Source organism: Pholis gunnellus (genome assembly GCF_910591455.1).
Source record: "Pholis gunnellus genome assembly, chromosome: 17".
Lineage (NCBI taxonomy): Eukaryota > Metazoa > Chordata > Actinopteri > Perciformes > Pholidae > Pholis > Pholis gunnellus.
The window spans coordinates 13,130,815-13,146,987 of record NC_136544.1 but is presented as its reverse complement, the minus strand read 5'-3'; the positions used below and the strand labels follow the sequence as shown (position 1 = coordinate 13,146,987).

Sequence of the window (16,173 nt, the reverse complement as noted above, 5' to 3'; positions counted from 1 at the left end):
TGCAATAGGATATCTTAAAATGTATGTCTGGGCTATTTACAATATGTGTCAAGGGAGGTGACAAGATGCCCCTTAGGTGAAGGGGCTTCATTTAGTAACATTAGGGAAGTTTCATGCCTTAAAGAGATACATTTCCTTTCATCTGGTTGCAACCTGAGAGGCTTGGACGTCGGATTTGTTAAGAGGAAATTTCCACTGAAGATTGGAGGAGAGCTTGTGTTACAGCTCAGAAAAGAAAATACAACAACTATGTTATAACTGTTTCAACATGATTTATGTATTTCTGATATTTGTTCTGTATGTACTGAGGCTCAAGGAAGTTGGTAGGGGGGGGAGTTACACTGCTTTAAGTTTAGGACAGATGTGATTATCATGATCTTGTACATTTTGTTATTAAATATTCCTTTGGAGGTGTTTTCTTTCAGTTTCATGCTTTGGATGTTGATGTAGATTACCAGCAATGCAAATTAACTCACCTTGAACTATAGAGAATATCTCTGGGTTGAAAATAGGCTGTCGTGTATACTGTATGTATGGGATTAGAAAAAAGTTTTATATTTGAATACTTTAAAAGGCACTTTAACAAACCTAGAAAATGAATGAATGTTTATTAGAAAGACAGAAAAGGCTGAGAATCGTGACTTCATTCATTTATTACTACCCAAATTCAGTAATCTTTGCCCCCCCCCCCCCGCCCACACACATTTTTCACAGAAATAAAAACAAATGCAGCTAAAAAAAACAATTCACTTTGCAGGTAACATGAGTGAGACGACATGGGTCCGCGCACACAAAGAAGACTTGCAGTGGTTCCCATTGACACTGCACTTTAATGACAAACTGTGTGAATTTCCAGTAGTGGCAGCTGTACTGCTCTCCTGCAAAACCTCCACATGTACCGCTTACGCAGCTCACCCCGGAGCCACAGAGGACAAAAAAAACATGCTTGTTTGTGTCATGCGGTTTAGATATTTACTTTTTAAATTAAAGTGAGGTGTTGACCACCTAATAAACATACATGTGAAACAATGAAGAGTGGCTACACTTAAGTACCACAGTAACAATCATCGGTTTTCAAATCCACGCCAAGATCCTCGATATCCAGAGAGAAGAGGCAGTGTCAAAATCCACTATTCGCCCGACGAGATCTCCACGGACAGGACAGGCGGCTCCTGGATCTCAGGTGGCGGGTTAAGAGGGTTAACGGGAGCCAGTGGTTCCCCCTCCGCCCTCACACATCACTTCTTCACTGTCGTCCTCCCCCTGCGAAAAAGGCACCGGGCGAGGGCTGACCCATGCATCGTCACACAGAATTAAGCGTCCTCTTCCTCCACATCGCTGTGCCGTGTCAGACAGTTTCTTTTGGAGGGCTGAAACGTGGCATTGCCCACAATTTATGGGGTTAAGTCCAAAAACAGGCGATGAAGATTCAGTGGATTTCAATGTGGACCTGTGAAGAGATGAGCAGGCAACACGAATGGGTCAGACAGTTATCTCTCCAGACATGCATGAACATGTTAAGAGGACACTGAGCTCAAACTTTAAATCAGCTGCCAGCTTGTTAAGTATTAGGTTCATTTTGGAGGCACTAAAAGCAATTGAAGTGTCAGTGTAAACAATAATAGCAAATCAAATTTCAATTGAAGTTGAAGCAACGAGATAGTTGAAGTGGCAGCCAGCATGTAAACACTGACAGCTATTAAAATACCAGTTCCCATTTGAAGAGTAAAAAATAGTCAAAGTGTCAGCTGAAGATCTGAAATTAGCCCAATTTAATCATCTTTTATTGCTTAAATGCCATAAAACTCCATTCAAGTGTCAGTTGAATCGCTGATAATCAATAAATGTAGGTTCTTTGTTAAACAAAAGGATATAAAACAATGCTGTTTTTAAGTGTATCAAGAAAATGTTCTACTTTAGTTTCTATTATATGATAATAAATTGAGACTTGTAATAAATCAGAGCTGGATGGATGGATCGACTGTCGGCCTAGTTGCACATATTAGCTTGTTGCAGATGTGTATCAGTATTGTTTAGAAACACAGTAAGAAAATGTCAAATTAGGATTATGGTTATTTATTAACTGTCACCACTACAGAGTTTGTCCTCGCTTATGTATCTTGGACACAATTTGTAAAAACAAATATATATACATATATATATATATATATATAATCAAAGGGATGCAGTTTGTTTCAGCCGACACATTGTTATGGAAATGTTTCAGCTCCCAATCAGTATCTGCCTAAAATAATCCAGTATCGGCCTCCTACAAAGGATATTGTATTGATTAATCCTTTATAATAAGATACTTAAAGCCCCAATTGCCTTGAAATTCTATCAATTCTTAATAAACCCATCAGTGGTATGAATGGGGTGGACAACATATTAGAAGCACCTGCCTGAAACCTATATGCACCACAAACTGACCGTAACATCTCTCTAAAACAGCTTGAATACAGATTATTAGGGCAGGACTGTATTAACTGCATTAAGTTAAGGAATACGTGCTGCCTACTAAACTGGCAGTTGCGTGAGTGTTTGCATAATTACCTGTAACCTGACATTAAACATCATCGAAGCGACCAGGTAGATATAAGGGAATCTGATTCGCAGTCGCCATGCGAGATCAAAAAATATCAACAAAGTCCTCGTCAAGCCTTTGGAAAACACTCCGTAAGTCCGACCAGCGGAGCCCGAGAACCGGAGCACTAAATAGGACAGACCCGCCATACAGGCGAGGTCTGCCCGGTCCGTTGATAAGGTAACCGTGTCAGTTAGTGAGGCGAACGGACTGATGAGTGACAGTTCATTTTTCTATCGTTGACTGAGCACCATTTTTTTTTTTTGTGCCTGGTTGTGTTGGCAGAGCTGCTCCACCCCAACGGCTTCTCTATTTGTTCCCATTATGGTTAACGGGAGGACTCGTAACGGTGTGACACACACGGAAGTTGAAAGTGTTTGTGGACTTGTTTTGCCCTGACTCCACTCTGAAGGCAGATTTTTTAAAATGTATTTTTATTGTTAGCACGGTAACTACACAAAAATGAAAAACAACCAAAGCTGCTAATACCAAGGGTATACCTTTTGAGGAAATACTAACAAATAATGTTTTATGTGTATCTGCCAATACTGTTAAACAACCCCATTGTTTTTCGTACATCTTATAGTGTTTCCATATTCAAATAGTTCTTGGCAATAGTTTACATAAGTCTGGATTCAGTCCATTTTTTTTTATTGATGTGGAATTTCCTCATTAATAAATGAAGAACTATAAATTCTTTAAAGATAGACAAATTTAAAACGTGTTTTTAGGCCTTCCACTTTCAGTGATCAATGCTGCCTACCGCTTGATCCCTTCACCGTCTGTTTTATTGATTACTCAATCAGTTATTTAAAGTCTGTGAAATGACAGATAATTGTCAATTTACCCATCGCAATTTCCCAGCACCCAGGGTGATGTCTTGAAATGGTTTGTTTTAAATCACCAACAGTCCAGAACCCAAAGTGTACAATCAATAAAATAGAGAAAAAACACATCTTTGCATCTGAGCACCAATGAATGCTTGGGATTCTTGCATCATAAATGACAATTGACTGTCTGTCAATCAACTAATCAATTAACCCTTGAAAGGAGATGTATTGATTGGTCAAGCATCTTTGCGCACAACCAGTTGCTATTTTTCCTACAATATGCATGGGGCCCAATTGTTGCATGAAGAAGAAGAGATGCCTTATTTGAATTTCTTGGCTATGCCATCCTCAAACTTTGAATATACATGAGTTCAGTATTATAAAAGAGATTGAAATGTATCTGCTGAGACTGTTTTAACCTACTGTTGTAGATAGTTTGTTGGGGAAAGTGCCTGGGGAGCAGAGTTCAGGGAAGAAGTCCACACTAACTAACGTCATTTCCTCAATCCGTGTCACACTTAAAATAGTCCGCCTTATTCGTGTTTTTTTTTTTTAATCTCCTTTCCAAATTCTAATTTGGTTTTAAAAATACAAAACTCCCGATACTTTTTGATGATTACGTTTTCGGATTGTATAAAAACCGGTGGCTCGTCAGCTGCTTGTTTTTAAGGAAGTTATAGATCGTTAAAAAAACGTACGTGGGCGTATCTTCTCATCGCACCGGATGCACCATCTGGTGTGTGGTTGCTAACTTCATTTTTTTTTTCTCAGGGGTGGTGGCCGCCGCTGTTTTGCTTCACATAGCTTTCCAGATCAGCCCACCAAAGCATGGGAATGTTGCGAGGGATTTTCTGACGAAAAACTTGCGTGAAAGTGCTCGATAAGTTACTTTAAGTTCCCCCGCGAGCCGTTCCACGTCACAGGAGCTCCGCTGCTCTATCGACGACCGTTAGAGAAACGCCAGTTGGGACGTTTCACCAGCGAGCAGTTCCGGACAAAGGAAAAGAGACTTGTGAGCTAACGTTAGCTCCAGGGGCTAACTTAGCATTCCTCTAGCTGCGGCGCAATGCAGGCCATAAAGTGTGTCGTTGTTGGAGACGGGTAAGTTAGCCTAATCCAGCTGACTATTGATCCTTAACTTGAATAACCAAGTGTAACGTTAGCTAGTTAATGATGTCACCAGACTAGCTAACGTTATATCCGTTTGCTTCAGATTTTTCTTAACGGGTAAAGTTAGCTAACAAGCGTTTAACTTTAACTACTTGTTTATTCTTCATGGGTTAACTATTATATTACGATATACGAGTTATCCGCCATTATTTTTCATGTAGTGTTGTTGATATGGTAAAACTATTGCATTCCATAATTGCTAGTTTGCAAGTGGTTGGCTAATCCTTGACTTAAGTTACTCTTAGGGTGAGTCAAGACATTCACACATCCCCCCCTAACCCGAGTTTAAGTCTCGAGAGTTTGGCAACATTTTCTCATAAATTGGGAAATGTGAAGAGTTAAGCGCAATGTTTGTGTTGCTGCGCTGTTTATGTTACATTGTTTGTCATTTGTAGACTTTGTCTGCAGCAACTACAGGCTGGTGAATGATTAAAGAATGAGCAATGACTGACTTTCATATGTGAAACAATATATGTGAGGTAAACTCATATCTTCTTGTTCAGGGTGTGGTGGATACCACAGCAGCAGAGTCATTGATGGCCTCTGTGACTGAGTTTGATTTAGTGTTTTTGGTTTTGACGAAGGGGAAGCGGGCAGTAGGGAGGGTTCAACACTTAAGTTTCATTTTTCCTCTAGTAGTCTTGTATACATATCTTTCAAAAAAGTAAATGTATTGTACACCAAGTCTGTTCTCCCACAGTAAGGTTTCACTGAACAGTTTCTGTTTTTGGAGGCTTGAGTGGTGCTGAAGTGTGATATATTTTAATTGTATTGTTTTTTTACTGGTTTTTATTGTCCTTTATGAATGTTAACTCAATAACTTTGGGTTTTGGGCCACAGGTTGGACACAAAAAACAGAATCTGAACATTAGGACGGTGTTTTTCACTAGTTTCTGACATTTTGTTGACCAAATGTACATATTAACTGATCATGATAATAACTCCTAGTTGCAGCCCTATTGCTTTCCAATTGTACAAAGTAGGAAAGCATATCAATTTATACCCAAAATGGCTTTTTGCGTGCTGTTTTTTTTGGGGTGGTGATACCATTTAAAAAAAGAAAACCGAGTCATTTCCCCTCTTCCTCTTCCTCTCTCCTCCAGAGCTGTGGGTAAGACCTGCCTGCTCATCAGCTACACCACCAATGCCTTTCCTGGAGAGTACATCCCCACAGTGTGAGTATCTGAGGCTACAGACCGTGTTCATTTATTTACTTATGCTTAAGACTACAAGCTGATCAACACCAGTAGTCATCATTTGTTTTATGAGAGTGTGGTTGCTTACAGAACAGGTTACAATCACAGTTGATAATCATGATTTTAGTTCAGAGCCAAGTAATAAGCAAGGAGTCATTTTCAAGAGAGATCTGAAGAACCGATTAATTAAGAACCTGTTTCCCATTTTAACGCACATTTTTATTTCCTGTCATAAATTATTTGATTATTCCTATTTTCTCAGTTTATATTCATCCTGATGGGTTTAACTCATTGTATCATAATTCTTTCTGTCAGGTTCGACAACTATTCCGCCAATGTTATGGTGGACGGGAAACCGGTGAACCTGGGTCTGTGGGATACAGCAGGACAAGAAGATTACGACAGACTCCGCCCACTTTCCTACCCGCAAACGGTACAACAAAAAACCACAGTCAGACAATTCAGTGTTATAGTTTGCTTATTGGGATTCTCTTTGAAGTGCAGTGTTTGCCTTTGAAGTATGTTTTGATGACGGTGGCTCTCTTGCGTAATACTTTTGGAAAGTTTGGGAATGAATAAGGAAGTAAGAGGGAAACACCTTTTTGTGCTGCGTGATCACAGGAGGGGCCGTCCTTACTGGTCTTCACAGGAAATGGTTGTTATGAGCTCTTGATTGTATTGTTTGCCTTTTTCTCCCCAGGATGTGTTTCTCATCTGCTTTTCGCTTGTGAGTCCGGCCTCATTTGAAAACGTCCGTGCCAAGGTGAGTTGATGCGGTGTCTGTATGATAACGAGCGAAGACTGTTTTATGGCATGATAAGAGGCATCGGGGCTGATTTTGATTGGCCCACGGGTTTTCTCCAGGGATGACTGATTTATTTTGACCCATAGATCATCTTGTGTCTTATTGTTACGGCCTCATTAAGAACATGATGGACAGAGCCACTGAGTTAATAATAAAGTGACACACAATAAGACATGTTTACTAGTTAGTTTGGTTAAATGGGTTAAACACTGGGCTTTTAACTCCTGGAAGAAAGTTGACCACACTAAAGACCGATTACATTCCCAGCTGAATTTTCATTTCAGACTAGAACATGTGACCGCAGACCATAGTCACCGAGCATATATATTAATCTCCACACTTTGTCACTTGGAGAATAACCTTGTATTGTGCAATAATCAAATATCTCCATGAGAATCGGCAGCATCTCACGCTCATAGCTGGGATTACTTTTTCAAGATAACGTAGACTGGTTTGTAAAGCTCTAACTTCTCTGTGCAGTGGTACCCTGAGGTGAGACACCATTGTCCCAACACTCCCATCATCCTGGTGGGTACCAAGCTGGATCTGAGAGACGACAAGGACACCACAGAGAAGCTGAAGGAGAAGAAGCTCTCTCCCATTACATATCCCCAAGGACTGGCGATGGCCAAAGAGATCGGTAACGGCACATATCACCTTTTACTGAGTTATCTCTGACTTTGTGTTTTGTTTTTTTACTGAGTTACTAAAAGAAAACACATTTGATGTGTGGTTTCCTCAGGTTCCGTCAAGTACCTGGAGTGCTCAGCCTTGACTCAGCGTGGCCTTAAAACTGTGTTCGACGAGGCCATCCGGGCCGTCCTCTGCCCTCCACCCGTCAAGAAGAAGGGGAAGAAGTGCTCTCTCCTCTAAGACTTCCTCCACCGGAACGATGACGGGGGGGGGGGGGGACACGGCCGCTAGTGGTGAGGGGTGGCTAAAGGCGCAGGAGAAACACACCAGTATACACACAGAAACATTGTACTTCAGATTCTTTCCTTCCATACGTGTAGCTACAGCAGATCTACCAACTGTTTCCATGATTTGACGTAGGGTCAGATTTAGGAGAAGGGGTTTGGAAGATGATAGACCCGAGCTCTTTCCCAACAACACATACTGTATAGACAACACTATGAAATTCTTGAGGCCTTCTAAAGTGGATTGGATGTTTTTTGTAAAAAAATAAATAAAAAATGGACCGTGGAATGTTTTCAATGCTCTTCCACTGGTTGTCCACTTTTTTTTTTTTTTTTTTTGTTTACAGTCTTGGTTGTTTGTTTTGAGTGGAAGAAAATATTGCCAAATACATCCTGCAGACGTGCTGTGTTTTAACAGAAAAGCAAATCTTTGTTCTGTTGTCTCAAACCTTCAAATAACAGCGGGCAGTTTGCTGTTGTGTGCTGCCGTTTGTTCGGCTCCATAATCGATGGCATTTTATTCATTTTCACCGCGCGAGGGGCGGTCACGCGTCATCGCACCGTCGACAAGGAACTTGAATCTAATCATCTGTGAAGTTCTTTTTGCTTCAAATTGTTTGTGCACCACGAATCTCTTCACCGGTTAGTTTTCATATCCCAGCACACGATTCGCGGTGACTCTTTGTCGTGGGTTGAATGACGCCAAAAGACGTACTGAAAAATTCAACAGATCTTCTGACACCAACCGTGCTATTAAGCCCCGACAAATCTAAACGATCCAGTATTTTTCATGTGTTTGGCTCCAATCGGACCGGTCAAGTTCACGGTATTTTCTTTTTTTCCCCCCCACAATCCTCTTTTTGCAATATTTCCCTAGAAGTGTGTCTCAACTGTGTAGCTGCCCAGAAGTGCAACGCTGAAAACTTTATTAGATATTTTGGATTAGAACTGTTTTGGTGGCGGGGAACAAGAGCACCTTTAATGCTCTGTGGGCATTTATCAGAAACCTTTTGTGCAGCACATTTGATTCTTACTCGCATCACTACTGGCTAAGCAATGTCACTAAGAAGAGCATTTATGCCCGCTAACAACGGTAACATGGCTGCTGTCGGTTGTGGTGTAGTATACAGCGTACTCATCTTTTTGTTATAATCATGTGATTTGACTGTTTTGTATCTTTCTTCACAGAAGTTACACTTCACTCACTGTATTGTTTAACTAACACTATGAATATCCTTTTTGTTTATTACCTCTACAGTTAACGCTACCTTAATCTCCCTACAAGCCTAGCTTTTTGTAATTAATGCTGACGGCATGTATGTGCAACATATACTGAAAACGTAAGATTAGAATTGCAACGGTTATATTTTTTGCCTATTTACAACATGTATTTGAACTACTAGATCGGGGGTTAAGTACATGTTGCTCATCTGTATTGTATTCAGACATCAAGCTGTGCTTTAATTCAAGCCAATGTTGTGACTCTTTAGTCTTACGGATAAAAGCTATTGTCACTTTTTGAAAAAAGCCAATAAATTCAAGTAAAACCGACTCCTCTGCCTCTTTGTTTGACAGCGCAGCTGCACATTTCCCTTGATGCAACACTTGACAGAAAGTGCGATTGATGGACACGTACTATGTTTAAGCATAAAGTAGAGCTAATGCGCTTAAACGGTACTGGAAAATGTTTAAATGTATTACAACTGTCAGCCTGTGATGTAAGAAAGCCTTGTAAAAGATGGAAGAACTTTACTATTTGATTTTACAAATGTACCGAGGAAATGTAAAGTGGCGTTCATCTGGTCCTGTTTTGTCTCTTTAACTCAAAGGTTATGAAAAATGATCTCCAAGTGTTTAAGATAACATTCCCTTCATTGTAAAACTTATTTCACTTATATGAACAGATGGTGATCTTGCTAAATGTAAAATAAGTGGCAGATCGGTTGCAATGGATTGCTAATAAAGCGGCCAGGGATTGAATGAATTAGATTAACATCAACTGACCTTAAATCAAATATTGAGCTTCATTTGTGACAGTGGTGAGGCTCTGATCGGACCACCTGTCAGTCAATCCTAGAAACACTGGTGACGGATCTCAATGGTGAGCAGAAGAAGGGACAGTCATCGTGTGCACAGAAAGTATGACTTACATAATGAGGCAAATAAAACGTTTTTATTACAAGATAAATCAAAACCTGACAAGGTCATGTCAACATAATTGACAATTCATAAACCCACAAGGTTTTTTTATAATGCATTTGGCACAAAATCAAACCGATCTTGATTAATCCGTCATAATAAACACTGTTCATAAACCTTTTTAAATAGTCAGGCTTCGACCAAGCACCGGTTTTCAGTCTTGTTGCTGTGGTTCAGGACTCAACACATCGCAACAACGTCCCTGAAGTTGTAGGTATGCTGGGAAGAAAAAAAGTCTTGATTTAGATGCAATAAAGAGTTTCCCCAATAGTCCAAGATGAGTAATAAATCAACTGTGTCACTGGTGGATGACATTTTAAAAACAGCTGCTTTGAGTTGAGACTTCAAGCTATAATTGTTTTTAAATACGGCCTGAGGGTTGTTCAAGCAAGTAACACATAAATCCTCAATTACTGAACTGTGAGGATCATAAATGAGAGCGCAGCGACATGAGAATCAATAGCATGCAAACTGCAAATGTCACCTTTGCACCAGCTCTGCACCCACGATGTCATGGATGTGGTACTTCATGTGGAATTTCACATGCGAGGTTGTTCTCCGCTCCTCCAGCTCTGCCTTTAGGACTTCACTATATTTGGACTTCTTCACCATGCCCAGCACTGCTTTACGACCTAATAACAGGAAGAGCGGTAAGATGGTTGGGCGAAAAACAAACAGTCCTCCAATTAGCAAGGCACCGTCAAAAAAAAAAAAAAGACTCGTAAAATGAGAAATTTACATGAAATGTCATTAAAAGGAAAGTGTTGTGGAGACTCTGTACACCCACCTTGTATAAAGTACTTGGTGAATTTGCCAGAGTTGGGAATGGAAAGCCACCAGCTGCCGGCGTCCCTCACAGTCAGGACTCCTGACTTAACCAGCTGCCTAGACGGTGAGAAAATATAGAATGTGCTGATCTTTCAAAAATGTATTTTCACACACTCTAGACAAAAGTTCCAAACACAGGAGAAGACTCTTATTAAAAGACATTCAGGTGCTAAATGATGATAATGATTTGTTTTGGAAGTAAACAACACGAGATAGATGGGGGAGTATTTCCTACGTTATCTCAGAGTCTGTGAAGAGAAACTCTTTGAGCATCTTGTCTTTGCTGAAGCTCAGTTCTGTGCAAGGAGACAGCAACTTCTCCAAGAACCTCTCCACTGTGGCTCGTGTGGGCCTGCCGTCCTCCCCCGCCAGCACTTTGGCCTTGTAATCTGCAGTGAAAACCAGCCCGAAGGCGTCCGTATCGAACCCGAGCTGGAACATCAGCAGCTCTCCTCGTTCCCGTAGTTTATTCTGTGGGCCACAAGAAAGGCCCAGTGGGTTTCCATATACACACAGAAAGGTCACATGTGTGTATCCATCTGTCTGACACCAGAGAGTCGTCTCACCAGCTCCTTGTCCACCAACGTCTTGTCATTGTGAATGCTGTAGAGCTGGTGCTTCATAACGATCTGAGGCAGGCTGTCGTTGAAGAGCTTCCTGGGGAACAGAGTCATGAGGTACTCGAGGGTGGCTCTGATGTCAGTCGGTCCTTTAAAAGTAAAAATCTTTAATCATAAGTGAGATTACGAATACATAGCATTAGCTTTTTAGTAGTCACACCTACCATTTCCATCACTGATGGCTCCAAACTTCTGTGTTCCATTTCTTCTTTTCTTCACTTTGAAAGTGTCTGAAATCAAAGCTCGTTTCCTGTTCATACCTGGAGGAAAAACAATGTGTCAGAGAATAAACTAGTTTAATCAGACAGCTGCTTCTCTCTCTCTCCACAGACCCCACGTGAGATTATTATTTAGGCTATCAGGAACATTGTTATACTACAGAATCTAGATAACATCCCCTCACGTTTCCTGAAAGAATCGGTTAACTAACGTTGCTTATAAAACGCCAGTAACCCCTTTGAGAGACGTTAGCTAAGCTATTGCAACCGTTCTGTTTACACATCCATGGTTGAAGCTAAGCTAACTTAGCTTTGTGTGTACACTGAAGACAGGAGCCGACATTTGACCAGTTAAACTAGTTAAAACGCTTACCTAATCGCTACTAATAGCAATAATATTGGCGTTCACATCGCGTTGGTCCGCACAGCTCTAACGGACAACTTGAAAAGTATTCTTTTACTCAGCTTTCTGCCGGAAGTGTCGCGGCTGCCACCGAGCGGATTGGAGGAGAGACTGTACACGAAGGGTGCTGGTTAGAGTGCTTGTTTTTTTGTTTGTCATTCTGTTTTATTATGTTGTATCATTTTTATTTGGTTTTTTTGTTTTTGTTTGTTTTGTTTTGGGGTAAAGATTGTAAGTCTATTGTCTGATCGATACTCCGGAGCAGAAGGTGGCGGTAATGCACCGATAAGCTGCCACCCGCCGTAAAACCAGAAGAAGAAGAAGAAGAAGCGACTGTATACGGAAGTAGCGTTGAGTTGTTGTTAGCTTGTGGAGCCATTAGCTACCCAGCCAACGAGACGACAACACTTTGTGTTTTCCTACTTTCCTTTTTTGTGTCGATTAGAAAAGACGCTGCAACATATGATAGTCGTGTTTACACAAATTCCTGTTTATCATTGACGGGCATTGAAACAAAGGTAACGTTAGCTTAACGTTAGCTGCTTGTGTTGTGTATGCTGACTACGGTACGTTAGCTTTTCATTTAATAACCGGTGATTTAGTTTCAGAAGTAATAAAGTATGTTATGTTGGAAAGGTAACGCACATTGCTAAAGCAAAGCACGAAAAATAGCTATTTTTGTAAACCGTGGTAACCTAACATACAACAGGCATGCACAGAAACACATGTTCAGTCAATGCAGACACGCTTCTGCAATACACAACACTCAATACAAGCGTCTTTACATGATATGTCTTCACATACAGACACAATAGATATGCACAGATCACGATGTGATGTGCTCATCTGGGGTGCATATATATATATATATATATATATATATATATACACACATACATACACATACACATAATATTAACTTTGTTGATCCCATGCAACAATAGACTCATAATAGAATAATTAAGTAGTCATAGAAAATCTATTATTTTCAATATGAAGCATAACAAATAAAAGGTACTGTATACATGATACACAAATAGTGGGTTCACTTGTGTCAGCGACATAAAAAAAAGCTTAGCACTTCTTTTTAGTGACAAAGTGATGATGAGTCAGAACATGTTTGGGCTTTCCTACAGGAGAGCAAGACAATCAAGCAGTTATGAATAATCATCAACGTTTCATAAATCATTGCTCTTTCCCCCACTAGGTAGCAATGGACCCGGCCAGATCCCACAATCCCAACTCCAGCTACCAAAACCCCCAGTCAGCACACAGACGACACAGAGATGCGGGTGGAAGAAATCACAGTGAGAATAAGCGCTCCAGACCAAACCACCACCAGTTTCAGTCTGGGCCAACACCGGCACAAAACCCACGCAGCTCTCAGGAGTTGAGCACCAGAAGGGAGTTATACGAAAGAGACTTTCCGGTGTACAAACAGCCGGTCGAGGTGGGGTGTTTTTCCCTCGACTCTGAGCGTAGATTCTTCAATGACAGCAGGCGGATGAAATACTACGTGGAACCTGACAGAAATCCTAATTTTGACCTGAGGGATGGATACAAGGACCGCTATATCAAGAGAGACGACAGTGAGAAGGAAAAGCTGGACCACATCCTCCGCTGGATCTTGGCCAATAAATCAAAGCTCAGCTCAAAGGTGACCGCAGCCTCATCATGGTAAGTGTTATTGTTAGTTTGTACTTAATCAGGGTAACAGGTCCAGGTCAGATATAGATACTCACCTGAGATTTCTAGTTGCTACTCCAACCACCTCTAACCACACGTGTTCTTGGTTCTACCTCTGCCCATCACAGTGCTTTAGATTTCGACTTTGTGACATGGCGCGGCCATCTGACCAAGCTGCTGACCACTCCCTATGAGACACACGAGGGCTGGTTGCTGGCAGTCAGCAGGTTCAGGGGCACGCTTTACGTCAGCGAGGTGGAAACAGAAGCCGCTCGACGGGAACAAGAGAACCGCACAGAGAGACACAAGGAGATGATGTACTGGGGATACAAGTTTGAGCAATACACATGTGCAGGTAGGCAGGTTTAATTTAAAAATATGACGGCACTTGCAAATGACACGGTAGTACAAAATGTAAACCCTACTTTGGTGTTTTATGTTTACCTCTTTACTTCATTGAACCTATTTTTTTTTACTGAACCAAAACACTGGCGATGAGGAAGGTCTTGGGTATATAATGAGAATAAATATAAAACAAGATTTGAATCATACCCTCTAACTAAAAAGATATCTGGTCTGAATTCACATCAAAGACTATAAATGGACTTAGTTATGACTTAGTATCTCATAGCTTGAAACCTAGAAAATCTAAACTCTGACTTAATCTTGACCTAAGTCAAAGTTTTTTAAGTTTAAAAGTCAATTGCAACTTTGTGTCTCATATTTGCCCCCAAATTATTTTAATCTAGAAATATTTATAAAAGCTGTATATCAAATACTTTTGATGTAGTAGTAAAATAATAATAACTTAAAACGTAAAAGGCGAAATTCTTTACATAATTCTGACTTGGTCTGTATTTCTTTTTCCCCGGCACAAATTAACTTCCATACATTCCAATCTCATTCCATCTCTTATTGCGTTTGACACAGATGGCAGACGTTCAGCACACGTTTAAGAAATAACGCTTCACCTTTGTCCCTCCCTGTAGATGACGTCCACAGTTCACCTGACCCGGGCGGAGTGGTGAACACCAATGAGGCCTTCTGCACTGTGGTGCAAACTCGGCTGGCCGATCACAGACTCCTGTTCTCCGGGGAGGTGGACTGCCGGGATAAAGATCCCAACGCTCCGGCTCCTCCCGCATGCTACGTGGAGCTGAAGACCTCTGCGGAGATCTGCACCCCTAAACAGCGCAGCAACTTTCACAGGTAGATGATGAAACGGTAAAACATCACATGATTCGTCACTTCATGTCACGCTGTTCGTTGGATGTTTGATTTTGAAGCTGGTATGATCCTCCTTTTTGGTGGTCCTCAGGTTCAAACTGCTGAAGTGGTGGGCCCAGTCTTTCCTCCCGGGAGTCCCCCGTGTTGTGGCAGGTTTTAAGGATGAGGAAGGAGTGGTGGTCACTGTGGACACTTTCCCCATCTCTAAGATTTCACAGCTCATCAAGGTACGATAAACTACCGGTCATCAAAGGCTGATCTAAACATTGAGAAATCTATTTTGACCCCCCCCCCCCCCCCAAATAAAAAGTGATTGAACAATAGTTAATAAAAGATTAACTCAAAACATTTGCACTTTCTCTGGACAGAACGAACACAACTGCTGGAAGCCAACAGTCTGTATGAACTTTTGCTGTGATTTCCTGTCTTTTGTGAAGCAAATCGCTACTGAAGACAATCCAAGGTAAGTTGCAATGACAAACTATGTTGTTAACCTTTTTTTTAATTTCAAGCAAATCTCTTATAATAATGTTATTATCTCTTCCAGCGTGGTGTACCTGTTCTCCTGGGAGCCCCGCAGAGACGTGACGTTCTCCGTCCACAGGGACTCCCAGTATTCCTTCCTGCCACACTGGTTTGTGGAGGAGATGACCAGGAGTCAAGACTCACACCGTCAGCCCTGATCTACAGCCAAGACCTGGTCCACTGTTAATGTTCATTCAGACCTCCAATGGAGAGTTCTCAGACTTTATTTTAACATTGAAACCCCCAGAACAGTGGTTAATTGTTCAATTTTAATCAAAACAAAATTAGAAAACATATGTAGAAAAAACATTTTTTTAAATGAAATCATGACTTCAAGTTAGAATTGCATCCGCAGTTACACGTTTTTTTTCATGTTAAGACAAAACATTTCATTTGTGAAGAAGACCGTAGTTAACATGCATGGTGTATTCTTGTAACCATTGCATTATTGCTGTTGTTTTTTAATTAAAAGTGACTCGTACACTGGCTTTGGGTTCCTTCTTAACTATTGAATAAAGCTGATCTTGTCCTTCTGGCTACTACTGACACTTACATATAAACAGAGGAAGAGTGAAGATATTTTCAGACATGTATTTTTGGATTGGAGATTTTATGGGTTTTAATTTCAAAACGTTTTTATATATATATATACTTTTAAATGATAATAAAACGGATGATTTAGTTTCATTAATTTAGCCGATTGTTGTAAATGACTATAAAAGTAATAATTTGGAAAGAGTGTATTATGTTTCCTTTTGTTGCAAAACCAGCAAAATCATACTTAAATACAATGAATAAGAAACAAAAAAGTACAACATGGTTACTCTCAGGATGTATACAGAGAACGGATGGCTCCGGTGACTCAACTAAAATCATAAAACTGATTTATGGCAGCTGACCTGTCGTAACAACAATGGGTGTTCTCTAGAAATGTGGCTCCGCCCACTCAGCTCGGCAGCTGCCGA

At 40.7% G+C, this 16,173-nt stretch overlaps 4 protein-coding genes across 6 annotated transcripts; 2 read left to right on the top strand and 2 right to left on the bottom strand.

The window, feature by feature from the left end:
• Nucleotides 1-706: 706 nt before the first annotated feature.
• smim10l3 (small integral membrane protein 10 like 3) lies at nucleotides 707-2,871 on the bottom strand. Its single transcript, XM_079177425.1, has 2 exons — nucleotides 2,554-2,871; nucleotides 707-1,450 (listed from the first exon to the last, which is right to left on the bottom strand). Exons 1-2 carry the CDS (start codon nucleotides 2,731-2,733, stop codon nucleotides 1,430-1,432), a joined length of 201 nt encoding a protein of 66 aa, XP_079033551.1. The 5' UTR covers nucleotides 2,734-2,871; the 3' UTR covers nucleotides 707-1,429.
• Nucleotides 2,872-4,154: 1,283 nt separating this feature from the next.
• Nucleotides 4,155-9,053, top strand: rac1b (Rac family small GTPase 1b). Its single transcript, XM_079177422.1, has 6 exons — nucleotides 4,155-4,515; nucleotides 5,688-5,759; nucleotides 6,096-6,213; nucleotides 6,481-6,543; nucleotides 7,066-7,225; nucleotides 7,328-9,053. The coding sequence occupies exons 1-6, from the start codon at nucleotides 4,481-4,483 to the stop codon at nucleotides 7,456-7,458; spliced, it is 579 nt and encodes a 192-aa protein (XP_079033548.1). The 5' UTR covers nucleotides 4,155-4,480; the 3' UTR covers nucleotides 7,459-9,053.
• A 602-nt stretch (nucleotides 9,054-9,655) lies between these two features.
• Nucleotides 9,656-11,839, bottom strand: LOC306708866 (inactive serine/threonine-protein kinase 19-like). Of its 2 annotated transcripts, none has more exons than XM_079176824.1 (7): nucleotides 11,741-11,839; nucleotides 11,314-11,409; nucleotides 11,096-11,238; nucleotides 10,765-11,000; nucleotides 10,489-10,586; nucleotides 10,186-10,333; nucleotides 9,656-9,920 (listed from the first exon to the last, which is right to left on the bottom strand). In XM_079176824.1, exons 2-7 carry the CDS (start codon nucleotides 11,405-11,407, stop codon nucleotides 9,875-9,877), a joined length of 765 nt encoding a protein of 254 aa, XP_079032950.1. In that variant the 5' UTR covers nucleotides 11,408-11,409; nucleotides 11,741-11,839; the 3' UTR covers nucleotides 9,656-9,874. The 2 variants fall into 2 exon arrangements, with proteins under 2 accessions (XP_079032950.1, XP_079032951.1); XM_079176825.1 differs by having other exon boundaries at nucleotides 11,096-11,254; nucleotides 11,741-11,767.
• A 253-nt stretch (nucleotides 11,840-12,092) lies between these two features.
• On the top strand, nucleotides 12,093-15,689 carry LOC306709787 (decapping and exoribonuclease protein-like). Of its 2 annotated transcripts, XM_079178070.1 has the most exons (7): nucleotides 12,093-12,288; nucleotides 12,978-13,447; nucleotides 13,585-13,811; nucleotides 14,446-14,665; nucleotides 14,775-14,910; nucleotides 15,052-15,146; nucleotides 15,231-15,689. In XM_079178070.1, exons 2-7 carry the CDS (start codon nucleotides 12,984-12,986, stop codon nucleotides 15,364-15,366), a joined length of 1,278 nt encoding a protein of 425 aa, XP_079034196.1. In that variant the 5' UTR covers nucleotides 12,093-12,288; nucleotides 12,978-12,983; the 3' UTR covers nucleotides 15,367-15,689. The 2 variants fall into 2 exon arrangements, with proteins under 2 accessions (XP_079034196.1, XP_079034197.1); XM_079178071.1 differs by having other exon boundaries at nucleotides 12,093-13,447.
• Nucleotides 15,690-16,173: the final 484 nt, after the last annotated feature.

What these genes read in the sequence shown, in the direction of transcription:
- smim10l3 (XM_079177425.1), bottom strand. Translation starts at nt 2,733, where the DNA reads ATGGCGGGTCTGTCCTATTTAGTGCTCCGGTTCTCGGGCTCCGCTGGT. An exon ending in TGTTTAATGTCAGGTTACAG is followed by an intron (nt 1,451 to 2,553) that starts GTAATTATGCAA and finishes ATCTCTTCACAG; the next exon opens with GTCCACATTGAAATCCACTG.
- rac1b (XM_079177422.1), top strand. Translation starts at nt 4,481, where the DNA reads ATGCAGGCCATAAAGTGTGTCGTTGTTGGAGACGG. An exon ending in GGAGAGTACATCCCCACAGT is followed by an intron (nt 5,760 to 6,095) that starts GTGAGTATCTGA and finishes TCTTTCTGTCAG; the next exon opens with GTTCGACAACTATTCCGCCA. An exon ending in CACTTTCCTACCCGCAAACG is followed by an intron (nt 6,214 to 6,480) that starts GTACAACAAAAA and finishes TTTTCTCCCCAG; the next exon opens with GATGTGTTTCTCATCTGCTT.
- LOC306708866 (XM_079176824.1), bottom strand. Translation starts at nt 11,407, where the DNA reads ATGAACAGGAAACGAGCTTTGATTTCAGACACTTTCAAAGTGAAGAAA. An exon ending in CACCAAGTACTTTATACAAG is followed by an intron (nt 10,334 to 10,488) that starts GTGGGTGTACAG and finishes TCCTGTTATTAG; the next exon opens with GTCGTAAAGCAGTGCTGGGC. An exon ending in GGTGCAGAGCTGGTGCAAAG is followed by an intron (nt 9,921 to 10,185) that starts GTGACATTTGCA and finishes TTTTCTTCCCAG; the next exon opens with CATACCTACAACTTCAGGGA.
- LOC306709787 (XM_079178070.1), top strand. Translation starts at nt 12,984, where the DNA reads ATGGACCCGGCCAGATCCCACAATCCCAACTCCAGCTACCAAAACCCC. An exon ending in CAGCGCAGCAACTTTCACAG is followed by an intron (nt 14,666 to 14,774) that starts GTAGATGATGAA and finishes GGTGGTCCTCAG; the next exon opens with GTTCAAACTGCTGAAGTGGT. An exon ending in AGATTTCACAGCTCATCAAG is followed by an intron (nt 14,911 to 15,051) that starts GTACGATAAACT and finishes TTCTCTGGACAG; the next exon opens with AACGAACACAACTGCTGGAA.